Below are 19563 nucleotides of genomic sequence, written 5' to 3'. Positions count from 1 at the left end.
TGATGCTGGATTTGTTTGCTGCATCAGTCTGGCAGACACACTGAGTTTCTGTCTCCTGGGCTACGGTATATATATGCCTAATGCTACTTTGAATACAGCAGTAGATATCACAATGGAGCAGAAGACTGTGGCATCGAGGTGCTGCTGATGTCTGTAACAGAGAGAGAGCAAGAGAAAGAAAAGTAAAACATGGTCCCACAGGTTTAAACTGTCAGTACAAACCAAGCAGTGCGAAAGGTTGCCACAGACCTTTAGCAGAGTGTTGAGAGGAGACAGACTGGGGGGAAATATCGTGCCATCTCGCCTACTGCCACACTCCATCACACGCCTCCTCTTGATTACCTAAACCCTGACATGTGCACTGCTGATACTCCTACACCATATTTACCAGCCCTCCACCAGGCTCCCTTGTTCCTCCGCCATTCCATCTCTATCTCTACTTCACTTCTCGCTTTCTTGTCCTTTTCTCTGACCACACTTAAGGTCAGGGTGGGATGTGCACAATAAATCTTCAGCGCGCATTCTGACAGCCACACTCAATCCAGGAAGTGCTTTAGACTGTCCGAGGCAAGTGCTGCGCTGCAAATAAATTTTCACTCTTAAAAACTTTTGTGTAGGCAGAAAGTCTTGGGAGTAGGGTTCGGAGAATACCACTTGGCTGGAAAGCAAGACAAATCAGTGGAGAAAACACAAAGGAGGTAAGAGGGTGAAAAGGGCAAAAGGTAAATGGAGAGATTTGCGGGAAGAAGAGGGGATTCAGCAAAGCCATTTTCTCCAGATGAATATGATGAACGGCACAGAGCAGCTGCTTTAACCTTTTGCCTTTACCACAAAGTGATCAGTTTTTCTCAGATACCCAAACACAATAAGCTACATACACACCGAGGGCACCACAATGTGCGATCAAGTGCACAACAGTACACACAAAGACCTACACTGGTACCATGACTCACTGGATGTTTACAATTCTAATTTTTCACACATATCTATTGAACTATATATGCACTGCAGACAGACACACACACACACACACACACACACACACACACACACACACACACACACACACACACACACACACACACACACACACACACACACACACACACACACACACACACCTGAATGCTGTCCAACCAGCAGACCATTTCCCCATCCAAAATTACTACATGTGAGACTTGGACTTGAGTCAGACTACAAACACAAACTAGAATGGTGCTCCGCCAAGGCCCAGTGGTTCCCTTAAATTCATTCAAACTGCACCAGATTTCACACTCATATATCAGCCCACTACATGTGCCAGTTTTTTTTCTCATCAAGATCCATAAATTATTCCCTGGGAAATCAGTAACAATGTCATAAAACTCCCTATCCTGCAACGTTGAAGAAAGAGATAAAAAGAAATCCACGCCAAAATGGGATGGGATCTATCAACGCATCCTTCCACACATCCTTTTTGTAGATGTGCATTAGTGGTTTTTGCGTTATCTTGCTCGAAAAAAGGGATGAACATACAAACCAACCAAGAAACAAATACATCAGCAGACAATTGGATGACACCACAGGAGCAGTATAGAGGCATTTTAGTTTTTTTTTCTGTTGTTTTACTACGTCTGAAGAAGGGGTCCCATTTACTTCAATTGATTTGGTTTTGGCTGTTTATGCCTGAAACTCCAACAGTGTATTGTGGACTAAAGCACTTCACCCACCCCTCCATCGGCATAGTGGTGAATAGATAATGAGTGAGTGGGTGAACTATCCCTTTAAGACTTGACATGACCCTGTCACTGATAATTACGTAGCTTGGATTTACCTTTGGTAGATTGAGACTTTACTTGAACTTGTCATAAAGGAGTCAGACTTAAACCTGTTACAAATGACTTCAGACTCAAATTTGTCACTGATGAGGTCAGAGTTAAATTGTCTCGTCACAAATGGCTTGAGATGTGATCTGACATGAAAGACTTGAGGCCTGACTTCAACCACAAAGAATCAGAGCGACAAATTATTCGAGGCTCAAAATCCTATAGATCTCATGAATTTATCTTTTGACTTATCACCACTTGAATTTAACCTCAAAGAACTTAAAACTTGATTTTAGCTTTTCTCAAATCACGAGAGATGTAAAATTGTCACAATGATCTTGGAAAATTAAGACAGAAATAACTTAAAACTTACTAGACTTGACTTTGATCTTAATGTGTTACACACATTAAGATTCACAATCACTCACACAAATGGATAATAAATACCACTGTGCACAATTACACACACATATATCTATCTGTACACCACCGATACACGATAGATTGTGTATTAAAGACAGACGACATGTCTTCACTTTTTCCTGTTGTCCAAAAATGAAGCTAAAATATAAATAGTTACAGGTACAGCTATCTTGCTTTATATTGTCATTTGGAGACTGTGCAGTAGTGATTGTGGAGTGGACAACCCATCATGACTGAGTCTCAGCTGTCAATCAGGACATTTCACCCTGTTTTGTAATAAATTTGAATTAAATTAAAAACTTACTCGGAAAATTAACACTTGAGCAAACACCAGTGTGATTAACAACTACCTAAAATGACAGGAACCATCTTTGAGAAAAAAAAATATTTGACGTGTGTTTGGCTTTTTATGTCCCATCCACCAACATGGAGAAGGCAGGGTTTATGACTTATACAGAATCCAGCCACTAGAGGGTGATCCAGATGATTATGCTTCACTTTTGGGAGCTGTCAAGTCTTTCACCTTTATATACAGTCTATGTGACACACACACACACACACACACACTGAGGGGGAGACATTCACAGTCAGGCGAGGTAATAAAAGCCATTGGTCCTCCACCCTGTTATTTAGTGGCCTCTCCAGCATGATTTCCACCTATCTAAGATCTATAGCATTTCCCACTCTCATAAAGTGGAAGTAATGTTGTCAAGGAAGGGTGGGGTGTGGAGGAAATAAAAATGATGGAAAACTGCATGCAATGTGCTTTTCAAAAATCTAGTTGTAATAAAGGCTGATTTCAATCGAGAGGCAGAGGGTGAGAGACGTTTTGACAGAATATAAAATAATGTCAGTGATGAATGAGTGATATTCTGAAATGACTGCAACGGCAAAACCTGCCTGCTAGAGTCAAGCTTATTAAATTATCATTTCATTATTATTCAAATATAGCACAGATTGTTTTTGAGTGATATCAGAGTGATTGTTTATTGTCTATTTCTGTTTCTTTCAGCCGTTCCTCCTCAATCTGTTATATTCTGGCATGTGTCGGTCTCGTCGGAAGCCATCTCTGAGAGCTATCCCTTTGTTTCCTTCACGTCCATCTTTTCTTTCCTCACCTATTTTTCTCTTTCGATATCTGTCCCCTGGAGTGTTTCTTCCTCTCACTTATCTTTCCTGTCCCTTTTTTCCATTCTCTTCCTTCCTCTGTCCTCTTTCTCTATCCTTTGTTCTTCACAGTTATTGATCCCTGTTGTCAATAAACTCCTTCCACCTGAATACAAAAAAGGCTATTTGCATGACTGCCAATCAATATAAAAAATCTAGGGATGGCTTCTCCGCTTTTCACAACAAATCCAGTGTTGTGAGTGTTTGTGGTGTGAGCAGCAGAGAAAGGACGGACTCCCTGATGACAACAGAAGAACTGCACGCTCCACTTGGTGCAATTCTACAGGTAGAGGTTGGCATGGGCGATCATGTATGAAGGCCAATATAAGCTTGCCCCCAGCATCCGAGGAGCAGCTGGACAGTGGTCACAGTACTTGTGGGTGAAGCTGTGAGATCCTCGCCCTGAGCTGAGTAAACAGACAGAGCTTAGTCCTGAGATTATAATTCAGAGGACACACACATGAGCTGTGCCCCAAATCCGGGGCCGCATCCTTCGGCGGCTGCATTTGGAGACCGTTTGCGTCACAGCGGCGTGACTAGACTGTCCCAATTTGAAGGCTCCTCCAAATGCGGCCGACAAATGTTTGAAAACGAAGGCTCCACCGGATGGATCCTTCATGGCCCAACATATCCCATGATTCATTGCGCTTCATTTACAAACCGTGTTTTCAAAGAAGTAATGGCAGCAAAAAGTGAGGCGAAAACGTCAGGATAATTAAATTTTTAAATGATAGCACCGAACAGGTAAAGGTGCACATGTTAAAAAGAACATGTTCAACATTTTTCAACCCTCAGAAGAACATTTTCTTCTGTAGCTTTGTTGCTAAGTGACGGTTGTAATGGCTGAACAAGCTGGTGACGCATTAGGTAGACCAGGCCGTGTCATTTCGGTTTGGCTGACACGATGTTCGCCGTTGAAGGATACAGCCGATGTTGGCTGCATAGACCGGGTCCTCCACAGAATACAGCCGCTAAATTGAGACACAGCAATGGACACACCTCAAAAACAAGCATGTTGAATCAAATAACGTCCATCTGTGTGTGTATGTGGTCATCCAGTTCTTTGGAGCTCGTCGGTGCAGCAGAGCTCTAAATTTAGCGAGCTCTTTAGTGAGAGTCATCTATCATTCAACAGAAACCCTCCCATGAGGAGAGAGAGAGTATGTGTGTGTGTGTGTGTGTGTGTGTGTGTGTGTGTGTGTGTGTGTGTGTGTGTGTGTGTGTTACAGAGAGAATGTCAAAGTATATACTCAGATAAGGTAAGAAACAGAGACCTGCTAAATATTACTAACTAATACTAAACCTTACCCTGCTGGACACAACTTACGGGATTTGTGGAAAATATGGAAATATGAAATATATTTAACAGGAGGAAAGGATGAAAAAAAACTCTCTCTGTTCTTTATTAACTAGGAAACTACTGTTATTTAATGTTTGAGGGCTAAGAGGATGGAGACAAAACAGATTACGCAGTGTGGACTTGTGGCGAATTGCTCAGATAAATGGTTGAGATCAAAAAATGTCTAATATCATGCTGTTTATTTCACTCATCTGCGTGATACTTTGTGTATGGAACAAAAAAATTGCACCTCCCTCATTTGCACATTCATTTAGAGCAAAATGAGAGACAGCTGCATGTGCTATTATCTGAGCTCGTAATAGCAGGTCTGGCCCTGAGAGGAGGCCAATGAATGTGTGTGTGTGTGTGTGTGTGTGTGTGTGTGTGTGTGTGTGTGTGTGTGTGTGTGTGTGTGTGTGTGAGGGAATGCCACAAGCCTTCCCCATTTCACTACCATTATCTCCTTCCACTCTTAGACAGATGTTTCGCTGATTCTTGCAAACAACACTTTTTCTTTTTGCAGCATAATTTCATAAGCTCGTCAGGTAGAGCGGTCCCTAAACATCCCATAGTTTACTAACAAGGACTTTCTGATGACAGCAGACTGCTGCAGCACACAAGCAATTTGAACCTGCCAGATGCTCAGCGTTCGGAGTGTGCTCAGGAGATATTTTGTTTGAAAGTATGCCTGGACCAGTTCGAAGGCGACTGTGGGAGGAGATAATTCAAAGAGGCTGGCAAAAACAGCCAACACGTACCTCCATCGATCCATCTCCATTGTCATAGCTGAGAGTACGTTCTGCCATTGTCAATGTGTACAATGGATGTGAGTGCACTCTCTCTGTTAGCTTTTACACCCACACATGAAAATGGGAGAGGGAGCATACAAACCCCTTTTGAAAGGTACTTTGACAGGACAGTGCTGAGGTCCATGATCAACATCATTCACATTTCAACTCATGCAGTTGTTTGACGAGAAAAGATGAAAACGTACTGGGACTATTTGGACTTCAGGCTATCTTTGTTAGATTTTATTTTTTTAGCTTGATTTTTAGCAGCCCCTTATCAAAAATCTCATCAACATGTAAAATGTACAGTATATGTTATAGAACTATTACATTATATAATTTTATAATTTATATTACAGAGTTTGATTTACTTACATTTAATTATAGTCACAATTCATTTTACAGTATGGAGAAAAAGAAGGTTATTATGAAATTCATGACCAATTGTTATTTAGTTAATAATGCAGGTGTTACCTTTTTGTGTTTACAATGGTGGTGTATCAGTTGTGATCAATTACATCACCTCAAATGCACAAACTACAAGTCACTTTGTGGCCCCCCCTTTTGGGCCCCTATGTTAAGAGGGAATTTGGCCACTTTTTCAATTATTAATCCAGCTTTGGTTCGCAATGCATTTTTATTGTTGCTTTGAAAGTGCAAAGTCTGTTGGAGAATATACAGTTTCCTATCTCAGTATCCCTGTTACCACTTGTATCCCGGTTATGAGGCTTTACCTGGTTTCGATCATACTCAGGATATGATGTGGAACATTGAGGTTATTAATATCCTTGTATACATGATAAAAACAATAATCATGGCTACTCATAACTGTGCGCTGTTTGTCTTAAACGTTACCATGGTTACATCAACACAATCTTGATTTCTGTATGATGGTTATTGAAAATAAGGCCAGCTTATAGAAGGCTTATCTCTATTAAATGCCAACATTGTGTTGTGGATTTGGTTTATCCACCTTATTTTCAGAAATAGGAGATTAGAGCAACATCAAATACTAAACACAACATTAAAAGTCCTCTACTTTGGCCAGTACCAGGGTGCTGTGGATGAAGATATGCAGCCGTGACTGGTGGGATGGGGTCGTCATGATGAGGATGGAGAGAAAATTTCTGTATGAGTAGGGCATCCTTTTACCAGCTGTGAACAGCTGAAGCTATGTCGGGGCAGGTAATCGGCAGTGGTCAGAAACCAGAATAAGATGTATACATGCACTGGTATCACAGTTACTTCGTAAGATTGGGTTTGTCAAAACCAAAATGGATACTGACGTCTCCATCCCCAAGCCACGCCGTACTATTATCCATAGACGGATAATGGCAGAATTACCCAGAACACAAACTGTGCCCATGATGTCACTAAGGTTTTTTCTAACTGACATTGATAAACATGCAATATTAGTACAGACCAGTCTATGAAAACATTCAGGTATACTGTAGCTGGCTATACTCCATTTAGAGCAAACAGGCCAAACCTGTCATATGTATCACGCTACATGGAGAGTCACTGATTAAATTTCCTATTTCCCACTGCTGTCCACTGTGAAATCAGAAAAGACCCCCCCAAGTGTTTGCTTGATTGCTTCTCTGAAGTGAAGTGTTTTCTATGGGGTATACCCGAAGGTAATGATGTCACTTCCACATTCAATTTAGACTCCTGGTGGAAACATCATTTAGATCTCAATTATCCTAGTCGTTTTTTCTCATTCTTTTCACAGCTGAAAGGCTTGAGGTGACTTTCTCATTGATTTTCTCCTCTTGCCAATGTGCCGGCGCCCTCTCAGATGAGGACACAAAGCAGACTTTGTTCTAACTGTACACCAAACATTTTCATTTATCTCTCTGTGTGAGACACTTTATGAAAGCAATGTAAGCACTGAGGCAATGAAACACCACTGGCATATAATATTTGCCAGCCTCATAATAATATCATATCTTTTTATAATCCTTGCAAATTGACCAGCATTTCATGAACCATTTAACAGTGGCTTTATATCTGCAACTTGACAATCAAATGATTAATCAATGTAAATAATTGTTTAAGGGCAGCGTTTGGGTCACAACATATTGTAAAGGTCAACTTAATAATGTAGATTAGACGTCATCTGAGTGTTGCAAGGGCAAAGGGCTAATACTATATACTTCCTATAATTACTTCATTTAAAAATAAAGGTAACTTTTTATGATATGTCAACCATGGTGCTATTTTTACTATACATGTGCTAAAACCTAAGCTTAGAGGGACAACCTGAAGAAAAATATAACAATAATTTAATTTATCACTGTAGAATTTTGCATGTTTCTTGAGAAGTGGTTAAGCAACCCTCTGAGTTGGGGAATGTATGTTTGCTTTTTGTCTTCCCAGGTCAAATGTTGCTGCAGTACTCCAGACTCCAGCTCCCCTTAGCAGTGATGGAAACATGACACCCTAATGCTCTATTCCATGGACACTATCAAAACTTCTGGACAGTAAAACGTTCCTTTGCTTATTCTCATTTCTGCCTTTACTCTCTCATCACTATGCTCTGGTTTAGGAAAATGGAGCTGGAGGCTGGAGCTGACCCTGGGCAATAGGTAGGTCCATCATAGACTTGACATACAAACAACCATTTACACTCACATACACATCTATGAGATATTTAAATAAATTTCCAAGAGCAGTCTGATGTGCGTTCTTCAACTAAAACGTGACACAAAGACGATTATTTGCCACCCTTAAAAAAGTAAAATATAAAAAAAACTAAAACTATTTAATTCAGTATAACTTCTCTGGGTCAATGGAATAATTAAGTCCTACTGACTGTTGATGCACTGTCAGAGAACTAAAGTCTGATTCTGCAGCTGCAATTGAAAAGTAAAAAAATGAGATTTAATGAGATGATATTTGGATGTCTATTGTGATCATGATGCTATTTAAGAAAATCCACTGAATATATGGACGACATGACTAGTACCCAAAAGTGAAACCAAAATGTCTCGACCTGGTGTCTGGCTGCATTATAGGTCATTAGCCCCGCCTCCTCCATGTTAGTGGATGGGACATGGACTACACTAAAAAAATCAAAGTCAATGTCAAATAAATGTAAATGGTTTCTGTGATTTTCGGTAGTTCTTATCACACTGATGTTTGTTCAAGTGCTGATCTTCAGGTAGGTTTGGTTTTAATTGGTTATTTGATCATATAAAAACGAGGTGACGATTGGTTGAGCTTGTGTATCAGCAGAACCTTGGTACTGTGGCTCCATTCGAATGCAGTAGATGGCAGCGTTTGTATCAGGGATATCTTGGCTTAATGTCTGGATAGTGGGAGGAAGCGGAGATGTGTCCATCTTTACATACAGTGTATGGTGCAACTACCATAGGGTGTCACTCAAAATGTTGCTACTGTTCTCTGTTCTGTAAAAAGGATGGTCCAGTGTGTGCAATTCTAAAGAAGGTAATTGAACTTAATGAAATGTGAATTCTACCACCTCTTGTCTTGGTTGCCACTTAATTCTTTACTTAGGAACCTTCTGAAGTCAAATGTCTGGTTTCCTGTAGCATGTGTGTCATTCTCTCAGCTGCTGACGTTTCCTGGACACCTGCATGTGCCAGAGGTTATTTTTCACACTGCTCCCACCTGATCCAATTTTCTACATAGTTCCCTGAACACGAAGGGGCTCATTCATTCAATACTGGCTCCAGCAAAAGCATATTCAAGATTGGCAGTCCAATTCTTTGAGATGCTTGAAGTCTGCGTTTAAAGAATATGAAACCATGTTTGATACAAACTCAATAAAAGCATCGGGCCATTTCTCTCGACAATGGACACAGTGCAGATAGTAAAGCTTACAAATACTGAATCACACTGAACACAATAGGCCTTCACACAAAAAGCTAAGCTGCCTCAAACTACTGGGTCTGTTATTAACAGATAGCTAGTACACATGTTTTCTTTCAGCAGGTAAAAGTAGTAACTGCAGGCATCTTTGTCCTTGTTCCAGTCATTATACAGCGGCTTGTAAAGGCTGATTAAATATATGAGGAATTAATTATCACTTCTGTGATAAAACGATGTAGGGAGAAGAGGAGATTGTTCTGTGGATGAGTTTTCTTGGTTGGAGATAGTCAGAAGTTAATTTTGTTTAAAAGTAGCAGATGAGTAGGAAGTGGTGACAAGGCGAGGGAAGATAGCGACTTAATGAAAGTTTCCTTTCATGCCCCAGGGTTTCTCAGACAATTATCAACGAGAGGCAGGAAGATGAGAAAGAGGGTTTAAAAAAAGAGAAGGAGATTCAAACAGTGCTCAGGAAGGAAGCGTTGTGCAGCCCGTCCCAAAGATGTATGTGCAAGCAGCACACACTGCATTCGTCTTTATACATGTTTATCACCCAAAGTTAATTGAAGAAAAAAAAAATCAGCAAGTCGAAATCAATTTAGACAAGGATACGGATTACCTTATCACCTGTGTCTGTTCATTAACCACCAAGAGTCGTCAAACATCCAATGTGCTCAATGTGGTAAAGCAGGAAACCAACTTAAATGTGTAATGTTTTCATTAAAGCCTAAATCCATTTTATGACAAATTGAAATAATCGCAAACAAACACGCTCACAAAGAAGGAAACAAATCTCCTCTGCTTGGCCGTTAAACTGGATTGAAATGTGTTATGGCTTATGCATTTTGTATTTGGTGGATTTTATAATATATTTAAACATTAATGTTAAATTCTACTTTCTCAAGTTCCCCAAAGCCATTTCTCAGCCTAACCTAAAAAACAAGCTCTCTAAACTTTTTCTAATTTGCACATTAATTAAATCTTTCAATTAACAAGGGATCTCTTAATCAAGTTTTTAGTCTCTGATCTCTATCCAACTCCTTTAATAAGCAGGGTTTTCTCTACAAATTAACGCTGTGCCTAAGCAGATTTGTGCAGTGCCTAAACCAAAATGCAAACCTACGCCAACAGTCCCCTTAAATTGAATCCAGTCACACCAAATTGCAGAATCCCATAGGTAGATATCCCATAGATAGATATTTTTCATCAAGATCCATGAATTAAAGGGCCCATATTTTACACCTTTCTGGGATATAATTTGAGGTATTGGTACCCCTAAGATGATATATCAGTGGTTTAAAGTCGAAAAAACTGCTGCAATGTGTATTTCCATGTCCTCTCTTCTGCCTCTCTCTGGAGCTGCAGACAGAACAGGCGCTTTTCGCCTGCCTCTTGAGCCCCTCCTCTGATTGGCTGACTGCACTTTGAGTGACACACGACCAGGCCTATCAGCGGTCTCATTCTGGCGCATTGACTATCTTTGGTAAACACAGCTGAAAGTCCCGTTGTTATGTTTGCAGCTGTAGAAGAACAGCCACATATTTACAGTCGGTTACAACAGGATGTTTCTGAATGGTAAGTTACACCGTCCTCATGTTTGTTCAAGTTTTAGCAGGACAGTCGGCCAATGTAGGAGTAACGTCCCGAGTTACAGTACGGAGTTTCACAACGGAGTTTCACAACGGAGTTTCAATACGGAGTAACGTCTGCATTACTCCATACTGAGCACAGCGACAGGGCACGTCAGAAGAAATAAAGCGTAACCGCTGGTCTTGAACAGTAAAGTTCTTAGGAGGAATGTGCACGGACACATTCTCTTCCATGGATCCCTCCACGGTGCAGTGTTTCTTCAGTGTTGTTTGTTGTGGTTAGCCTGTGGTAGCTAACAAGCTGCTAGCTCAGCAACTTGTCTGCTTGGTGTCACGTTCGGTGTGGAGGGGTGGTGGTGGAGTTGACAGGGTGTGGGGGTGGTGGGTTCAGAGGCTGGACTGGTACCGACTGGAAGGGGCTGAGAGACGAGTGCGAACCCATATGACTCATACGGGGGAGGAAGTACGAAACGAGACGTTTCAATAACATATTTCTGAGAATGGACTGAGTGAAAAAGTCTGCGGAGTGACTGTTTTCATACATTGAGGGTCCCTACTGACCCCCTTCAAGTCATTACGGATAGTAAAAGCCCAGAAAATTTATTTTACACAATATGGGCCCTTTAATACTTTTGTGAGAAATCAGTGAAAATCTCAGAAAAATCTCACAATGAAGTGATAAAACACTGCTGGATCGGCCCATATGTCCAAATCAACGCAAATCAGTTTAAGTCTCATCGTTCCACCGAGTTTTGTGGAAATCTGTGTTGTAGTTTTTGTGAGGACATTTTGACTTTGTGAGGACATTTTGGCTGGTCCTCACAAATTCAATGTGCTGTTTGAGGGTTTTAGGATTAGGGTTATAATTAGGTTTAGGTTAGGCGTTTAGTTGTGATGGTTAACGTTAGAATGGGGGGCTAGGGAATGCATTATGTCAATGACTGTCCTCACAACTATAGAGTGACGTGCATGTGTGAGTGTGTGTGTGTGAGTCCGCGCTGTAGGCGAGCCGCTCCTCACTCTCCCCAGCTGCCCGATAGCCTGTACACCTGCCATCCATCAGCTCATCAGCCCAGCAGCACTCAAACCCTGCTTCTTCACCCCCTCTTCACCAGATTGTTGCTTCTGCCAGTTAAGTGCTCTTGGCCACCTAGCATAGTAAACCTTGTGCCTCAGGATCATCCCCTGCATCCCCGCCCCACTCTCTGCCTGCCTCTCTCACTGCTCAACCCACCACTTCAAAAAACCTGCTCCTCACCAGCCTCCAACTCCCATCAAGCCCCTGCTTTGCTTGCCTGCTCCTCTGCCATCATCCTGTCCTGCTATCCACCATTTTTGCCCTCTACCCTCCAACTTTTAATACAGATTTAAAATGTTGATTAGCTGGGCATACTGGGGAACGTTAATGTCCATCTCCCAGTAAATAATAACTATCAGGTATTCAGCTATTAACAATAACAACCTACATATAATAACAATCAGGAACCAGCCAAGGCATGGCACAAATTAGTATTTGATATTTGAAAGTGTAGAAAAGGAAAAGTAGGGGAGCCAGTTTGAATTCTTAAGCAAGTGATAACCATCAGTATTGTTGTTTATAATTTACAGGTAATGTGTCAGATACTGGATCATCAGCCAGTAATGATTACCAGGGGGCAGAGCTACAGCACAGTGTTATTAAATATAGTTTCAATGCAATTCTGTTGTGCAGGTCTGGGTTTTCTGCGATTGACATGTAGAGCAAAAGGAAAAAAGGGTTTTAGTTGGTGCTCTGTGGTGTCAGGTGTGACTTTGGGGCAAGTGGTTTACATGGCTCAAAGGTCCGGAAGGAGGACCCCCACAGTCGGATTTTGTTTAGGGCACCAGGGAGGTTATAACTGGCTCTGGTCCAATTGTGAACAATCAGTAGGTCAGTGGACCATCAAAAAATCCATAAAGCTTTTACCAGCACTATCTGTCTCTTCACTTGCCCGCTAATGCATGTTTACAATACAGACTGATGTAAAGTAAGTAAATGGAGCTACATCTGTATGTAGACATCTGCTGATGTCCAGTTAAAAATAAATGATTGGTTAGCAGCCAAACACTCTCAGATGGTCAGTGTCCACTCACTTTGTGCCTTGTTTTCAGGTATTATTTTGAGTAGTAAGGATATTTGTTTCACTTTGTCTGAGTGTACTTTGAAAAACAACAACCTTGAACCTAAAGAAAAACATCAATTTTGAATCTGATACTTTAAAAGCTAAAAGATCAAAATACTGAATGGACAAGACGAAAAAATATTATCTTTATGATCTTTATGAATCTGAAATGAACGAGAGATGAACTGGGAAATTGAATTGCAACTCCTGAAAATGATGTGATGCTATCAGCCAGGGAGAAGATGTATCACTGCGCTTGAGTTGTTAAAACTAGAAAAGCACCTTCACCACTTTCAATCTGTAGCAGGGAGCACATTGAACCGAGTTTAATTTTGATTTTAATAAAGATAGCAACCGTTAGCTGCAGTTAAAAGAAGAAGTATGCTTCCTGAATGATTTGTAAATAGCTCTCTGTGAATGTTTTTAGTTTAAGTATTTTTGTGCTACATTTCCTATAGATATACGAAAAAATCATACGTGTAAAATCTAACCAGTGGTCAATCTTTTCTTTTGTTGAAAATAACGACAATGCACACACACACACACACACACACACACACACACACACACACACACACACACACACACACACACACAGAGCAGTGATCCGTCTGATCATATCAGCCCTGGGTGCTGTATCTGGATGTCCAGGCTCAGCTGTGTGTCTCTCCCCCAAATCAAATGTCATTGCTGAGTGAGAGGTCCTGTGAGTCAAGATGACCTGTCTGACTTTAAGACAGGATCCTTGATCAACAGACAGCTGCTGCCTTACACTTACACTTACACACACACTCATACACACTCATCCACACGGTTGTGCAGCTATCCTTATGAGGACTTTGCATTAACCTAACCTTAACCATTATGCTACCTCTCCCCATTCCTGTCCACTGTCCTATCACCAAAATAACGGTGAAAATGTCCACAAAATAGCATTAGAAGTTACTGTTTGCCTCATTAGGGCCGAGCTTTGGCCTTCATGAGGTCTACTGGTGCTGACAAGGTCAGTGTTGATGATGGGAAAGAAGTAGCAAAAGATAGTACACACACACACAGACGTTCGTGGAGCTTGAGCAAGCACATTTTTGTATCTGCTATGTCTGTTTGTTAAAAATTGCATTTCCTCCAAAGATATGACGATACAATGAGGACAGACTGTGTTTTGCAGATCTGTATGAAAATCAGTTAATTAAAGATGAAATCAGAATCGTCCAAACTGATGGCAAAATGGCATATTTTAAGTGATGATCCAGTTTTGGGTGTTTTTTTTTTTTACATTTCCAGTCTTGCTCTACTTAAAACAAGATTTCAACACCAAAAATGCTTCATCATGGCTGCGATCATCTTGGATGTGACAGTGTTTTTATCTCTGGATAGATTTGATTCCTCAGTGAAATCTTGATGTGTCAGGCAGTGAAATACTGGAGAAGAGAGAGAATAAAACAACACCGGCTGTAACAAAATCCTAACTGGAACGTCTTCACACCCATGGTCAGTATTTATTGAGAAGTCATTAAAAACTTCATGGTAATTAAGTAGACTAGTTGGAGGGTTCTCCAAATTAATTGGGGTTAATTAAAGGTTAAGTCTTTTTGGATTGAAGGAGGGTTTTTAATGCAACCAATCGCTAAATAGAAGCGTATACACATTAGTGTGTGCACACACAAACAGACAAAACCATAGGTGTGTGCAAATCTTTTGATAAGTCTGATATACAACCAGTTAGCAAACTGTTCTCACTTCCTGAAAAACCTTGATAAAACTTTAAATGAACCAATGTCTAACCAGGAGTCTTTTAGTATAAGTGCAAGACACAGACTAACAGATTAAGCCGAGAAAAAAACCTCCCAGTGGATATTTAATACAGGTTTAATCCTGAGATTGGCTTATAAACTTCTTATAAAACCCACAAAGGTGAACTGACGTACAGTATAAACTGAGGTCACTTGTCAGTTTTCCTCTTTGCCTGTTTCCTGACACCGTCAGCCTACCTGCTCCAGCTTCCAGTGGAACTCAGCCGGTCTGAACGTGTCCACCTGAGTGAAGTCTCTCCTCAGCAGAAACACCAGGCGGCAGTTGTGGACGTACAGCGAGTAGTGATGTCGGTTCATCTCTGTGGGAGGCAGAGAGAGAGAGAGAGAGAGAGAGAGAGAGAGAGAGAGAGAGAGAGCGAGAGAGAGAGAGACATCAGGGACCAAATCACCACACCTACGCACTGTCAGGTAAAGCCAGGCTGACATCTGGCTTTGTGAAACATGTAGAAAAGTGGGGCAGCAGGATTATTTCCAAGGGGGTCAACTTTCAGACAGTTGTTTCCCACCATTTTAAAAACAAAGTCATTGCTTTGGGTAAGCCTCCTGGGATGTTACTGACTTTGTTTTACTGGAACATTAACGAGCCCTAGACTTTATCTACTCTATGTATCATGTTAACAATAGGCCTTAACATGAAATAAGATTAGATTCTTTTAATGGTCATTTTTATGTAGTAAAGTAAATAAAACAAAATAGCGTTTTGCATGACAAAACACAGGGCGAATAGAAAAAGACATTACAGTGAAACAATAAAATAACTGCAATAACCTGTTGCTTACATCACTTGTCAATTAACTGTTCTGATAGCGTGTACAAGAATGAGAGGTTTGAATGGAATCAATTACTCCACTCAATTGATTTGTGTTTTGTTGTTAATCAATCTGATTGAATCACATGCAAATCAGAAACACATCAAATCAGAAGCAAACTCTGGATGGACTCGTGTTCATGTGTCATTGAAAAGCCCCAAACCAAAAGTGTAAAGGTGCATTTCTCAATACTTTACGTCCCTTCTCTTTGCCTTCAGCTTTATCTTTAAAAATGCATAAAATGTAACATAATATATAGTTGGTTTAAAAAAGAAAAAATGCTATTTAGTTATAGTTATAGTTTTTAGTAAATGTAACTCAAACATCAGAAAAAGGGACATTTGTTCCGGACTATTCTCTGCTGTGCATTAATACATATTTGGAACTCCAGTAAGGCTGTCACTTTTTTCAAAAATCAAGTTGACATGATATGCAATTTGTTCAAATGTATTTGCATAGACCTTATGACTATACTACCCCATTCTTTGGTGTAGAAGCCAAAATACGTCCACATGCCAACTTCTCAGATGCTTCAGTGTCATGATTTAACCTCTCAGGATGGTTTTGCTTTCTAGTGACCTCCATTTTCATGGCAAAACAACTTAGTATTTCTGGCTTTCTTAATGATAGGTCAAGAGAACATCCAGTAGGTCAAGCCAAAAGTGAGCATCCTCTGCTTGATCATGAGATGAACTACTTCTGACAGTATGATGCACTTCTGGACTGTATATTTTGAATTCTAACAGGTCCTTCAGTTCAAATATTATATTTTCCCCCATTTTCGAATTAATATTTGAATTTAGTTAGCTATTTATTCTCTAGCAGGGATCCACTGACTATTAGCCACAGTGGCCATCTTAGTCCTAATGAAGAAACACATCAGCCAGTGTAAAAGTGTATCTTACTACTGTGTACACGGCATCCATAGAACACAAGTAAAGGCGTCAACAGACGATGGCTACACAGAGCTGGGATCAATTCATTGTTGGATGTAGTCTTGGGATTTGTTGAGAGGAAAGTCAATGTGCGTGTCAATTCTTGTCAGGCTCACACTCACCAGTCTTGTCCGAGTTACAGAGTAGTGTCTCCTTCTCAGCTCTGAGTCCAGGACTGGGCCCGTGCTTCATCCACGTCGCTACGGTGAACTGGTCAGTCAGATTCTGAGGTACCACCCAGTCTGGGATATTTGCTGCTTGACGACCATCAAATCTGAAGATCAAGTCGCTGTCCCTCCCACTGTCAGTCACCAGGGACGCCGTCCAGTTGGTGGCAGCACTCGGGGCAGGGAGAAGGTCAGTGCTGCCCGAGGAGGCCCCTGAGGTCACAAACACAAGGTTCGACAGGAGCAGTGTCAATAACAATCAGCGCAGATAGGCAGTGTATATTGGCCTAACCTTGGCTATGATTACTTATGAGTAAGGCAGATGGCGGGGCTTAATATGTAATCAATGGGCCGAGATGGATAGAGGATGTGGGTATTGATTCATGGCAAATGAAACTGACTTTCAAAAGGAAAGAGATGAGTCATCGTTCACAAATTCCAAACAAACTGTAGCACGTACACATGCCTCTACGGCAGCAGCGAGGACATAGTGACTGAGCATGATGGTAAAACAAAAATAAAAGACACAGCAAGTGTGTGGTGTGAATCCACCAATTGAATAAATTCTTAACGGCCGACACTTTTGTTACGAGATTCCGGTATGTCCTGACAAAACGCACTGATCATTACCACGTTGCACCAACTCATCCTATCCCCTTCCTCTTCCTCCTTATAAAAAGCAACTCCATCATTCCTTTGACACAATAACCTTAACATGTTGTGTCCCGAACAATCTCTGCTTTCAAGCTGTCACCTTGACAAACAATATTTTTGCCACGTTTCTCACCTTGCTCCTCAATATATCTGACGTGCCCTTACCAATCTATCTTTGCCCCTCTGAGACAGTGAAAAATGCATTTCGCGTGTTTAAACCACATTTATAAATCATTTATAATGGCTTATGGGGGGGTGATAAATCAGAACAATTCACTAAACATGCTGTTCCGAGAACAAATGTCTGTATGCACCATGTCTCCATTGCTCAAAACAACTGCAAAACAAAATCTGTCCATTTCTGCTAATAACACAACATTAGCACATTAGTTAATGTTTTTCTTCATCCTTAAAGCTCTTTTTCTCTACCTCTTACTCATGCCACTGTGACTCCAGTAATTATATTCCCTCAGTAAATAAATACGCATCGACTTCTCCGAGAAGCATCTGCAGCCTTTTCTTTTGCCCGATGTCTTTGTACATTATCTCAAATTGATTGTGCTTTCAAAAAGCAATTACAATTTATTCTATTCGCTATCAGATAATGATTATGAGGTACCTGAAAAGGACTCTTTAGTGGTAAACCATGCATGGACTGGGAGCCAGGGGAGACAGGGAGGGGATGTTATGCATTCAGATGAGTTGGAATGGGGCTTGTGAAGGCCGTTAGTCAAAGATGATGACTCCAGCCCCCCTGCTGGCGGTGCGGCGTGGGCGGGGAGTGGGGAGCGGGTAGGCTCGGCTGCTTTGTTGGTGCTCTGGGCACCGACACGGCACCTCGGCTGCTCATCAGTCACCAAGGAGAAAGCGCGGCTGCATCTGGGGAGGGTAATGCCCTCGCTCTGTCACATCATTAGTGACACAGCTTTAAGTTGCCATTCTGGTGCCTTCATTTTGCGCAGGGGTTTACCAGGGACACAAGCGGAGATGAGAAAGCAACGCGGACTGGGAGCTTTCAGATGTCAGTTTAAAAAAGGCAGAGAGAGGCGCCTCAGGCCCTATCTGACCCTGGTACTCAGACCATGAATTCAACTAATGCTTTTAGCTACAGCTTAATTCTAATTCAATACACTAACTTAAAGTTTGCCGTCTCAGTCAGAGGTCACCTTTGATCCCCCATCTGCTGTTTATTCTACTTATCCACCACTGTCCAAACAGCCATAAGTCCAGCTCTCAATTGATTCACTGCCACACGCCAGCTCTCTTGATGTCTCTTGACGTTCACACAAAAAACAGCTATGGCTTTCAAAATACAGAATTATTATGTGTTTTTTTCATGTTTGCTTGTAAAACCAACCACAGAGCTTCTGTAGAGATTTCTCAGAGTAGGTTTCCCGGTCGCAGCCCTTCCCGATGTGACTGGTCTGCAGCTCCACCGTGGTCCTCACCGACGACAGCGGCTCACCACAGGTCTCCAGGTGCATCTTAGGAAACAGCTGCTTACTGCCTGTTCCGGGCTCATAGTCCACTCGTTTATTCCAACCTGAGAATAGAGGGAGATGGAGTCACATTGTTAAGGATGGCAGAGAAGATGGGTTCAACTGCAGAGTCTGTTCTCCCTGCTTCTAAACACCAACTATCTTCAGCGATATGAAATCATAAATCTACTTGTTTGCTTTTGTTGCTGCGCATTTTTACCTAATTTTGTCAATTTAGACTACCACCAAAAAAACGACTCCATTTCCAATTTTCACTGTCACTAATATTTTGGGCATCATAACTCAATGTCCTTCTGGCAGAATGTTCCCAGCTAATGAAATTGCTGCATTGTTGTTAGAGTGCAGTACTTGCATTAGTGGCAGTAGTCATTAGGCTGTCACTGTCTGTCCTGTCAGCTGGAAATTGTGTTTTTTTGTGTGGGCAGGCTATTATTTTGTGTGTCTGGGATGTTTTCGCTTTTTCCTTCCTTTTTTCCCCCAGCCTCTGAGGTGTGAATTTGTGTTTGGCATCAGAGTCTCTGACGGAGATAACGAGAATGAACTGCAACATTCCCGTGCCTGTGTTGGGTATTGTTTACATAGAGCCGATCTCACTCATTATC

General features: G+C 41.3%; 1 protein-coding gene across 1 annotated transcript in view; it reads right to left on the bottom strand.

Moving 5' to 3' along the window:
* Positions 1–19563, bottom strand: part of LOC117772727 (calsyntenin-2-like) — a 257015-nt gene that overhangs the window by 45671 nt on the left and 191781 nt on the right. The window contains exons 6-8 of the mRNA XM_034604094.1: positions 18820–19005; positions 16764–17021; positions 15075–15196 (exon numbers count right to left, since the gene is read on the bottom strand). Coding sequence (XP_034459985.1) covers positions 15075–15196; positions 16764–17021; positions 18820–19005 — 566 coding nt within the window. The remainder of the gene's footprint in view (positions 1–15074; positions 15197–16763; positions 17022–18819; positions 19006–19563) is intronic.

Source organism: Hippoglossus hippoglossus, chromosome 13, assembly GCF_009819705.1.
Source record: "Hippoglossus hippoglossus isolate fHipHip1 chromosome 13, fHipHip1.pri, whole genome shotgun sequence".
In the NCBI taxonomy this organism is placed as follows: domain Eukaryota; kingdom Metazoa; phylum Chordata; class Actinopteri; order Pleuronectiformes; family Pleuronectidae; genus Hippoglossus; species Hippoglossus hippoglossus.
This window is presented reverse-complemented; position numbering and strand designations above follow the sequence as displayed.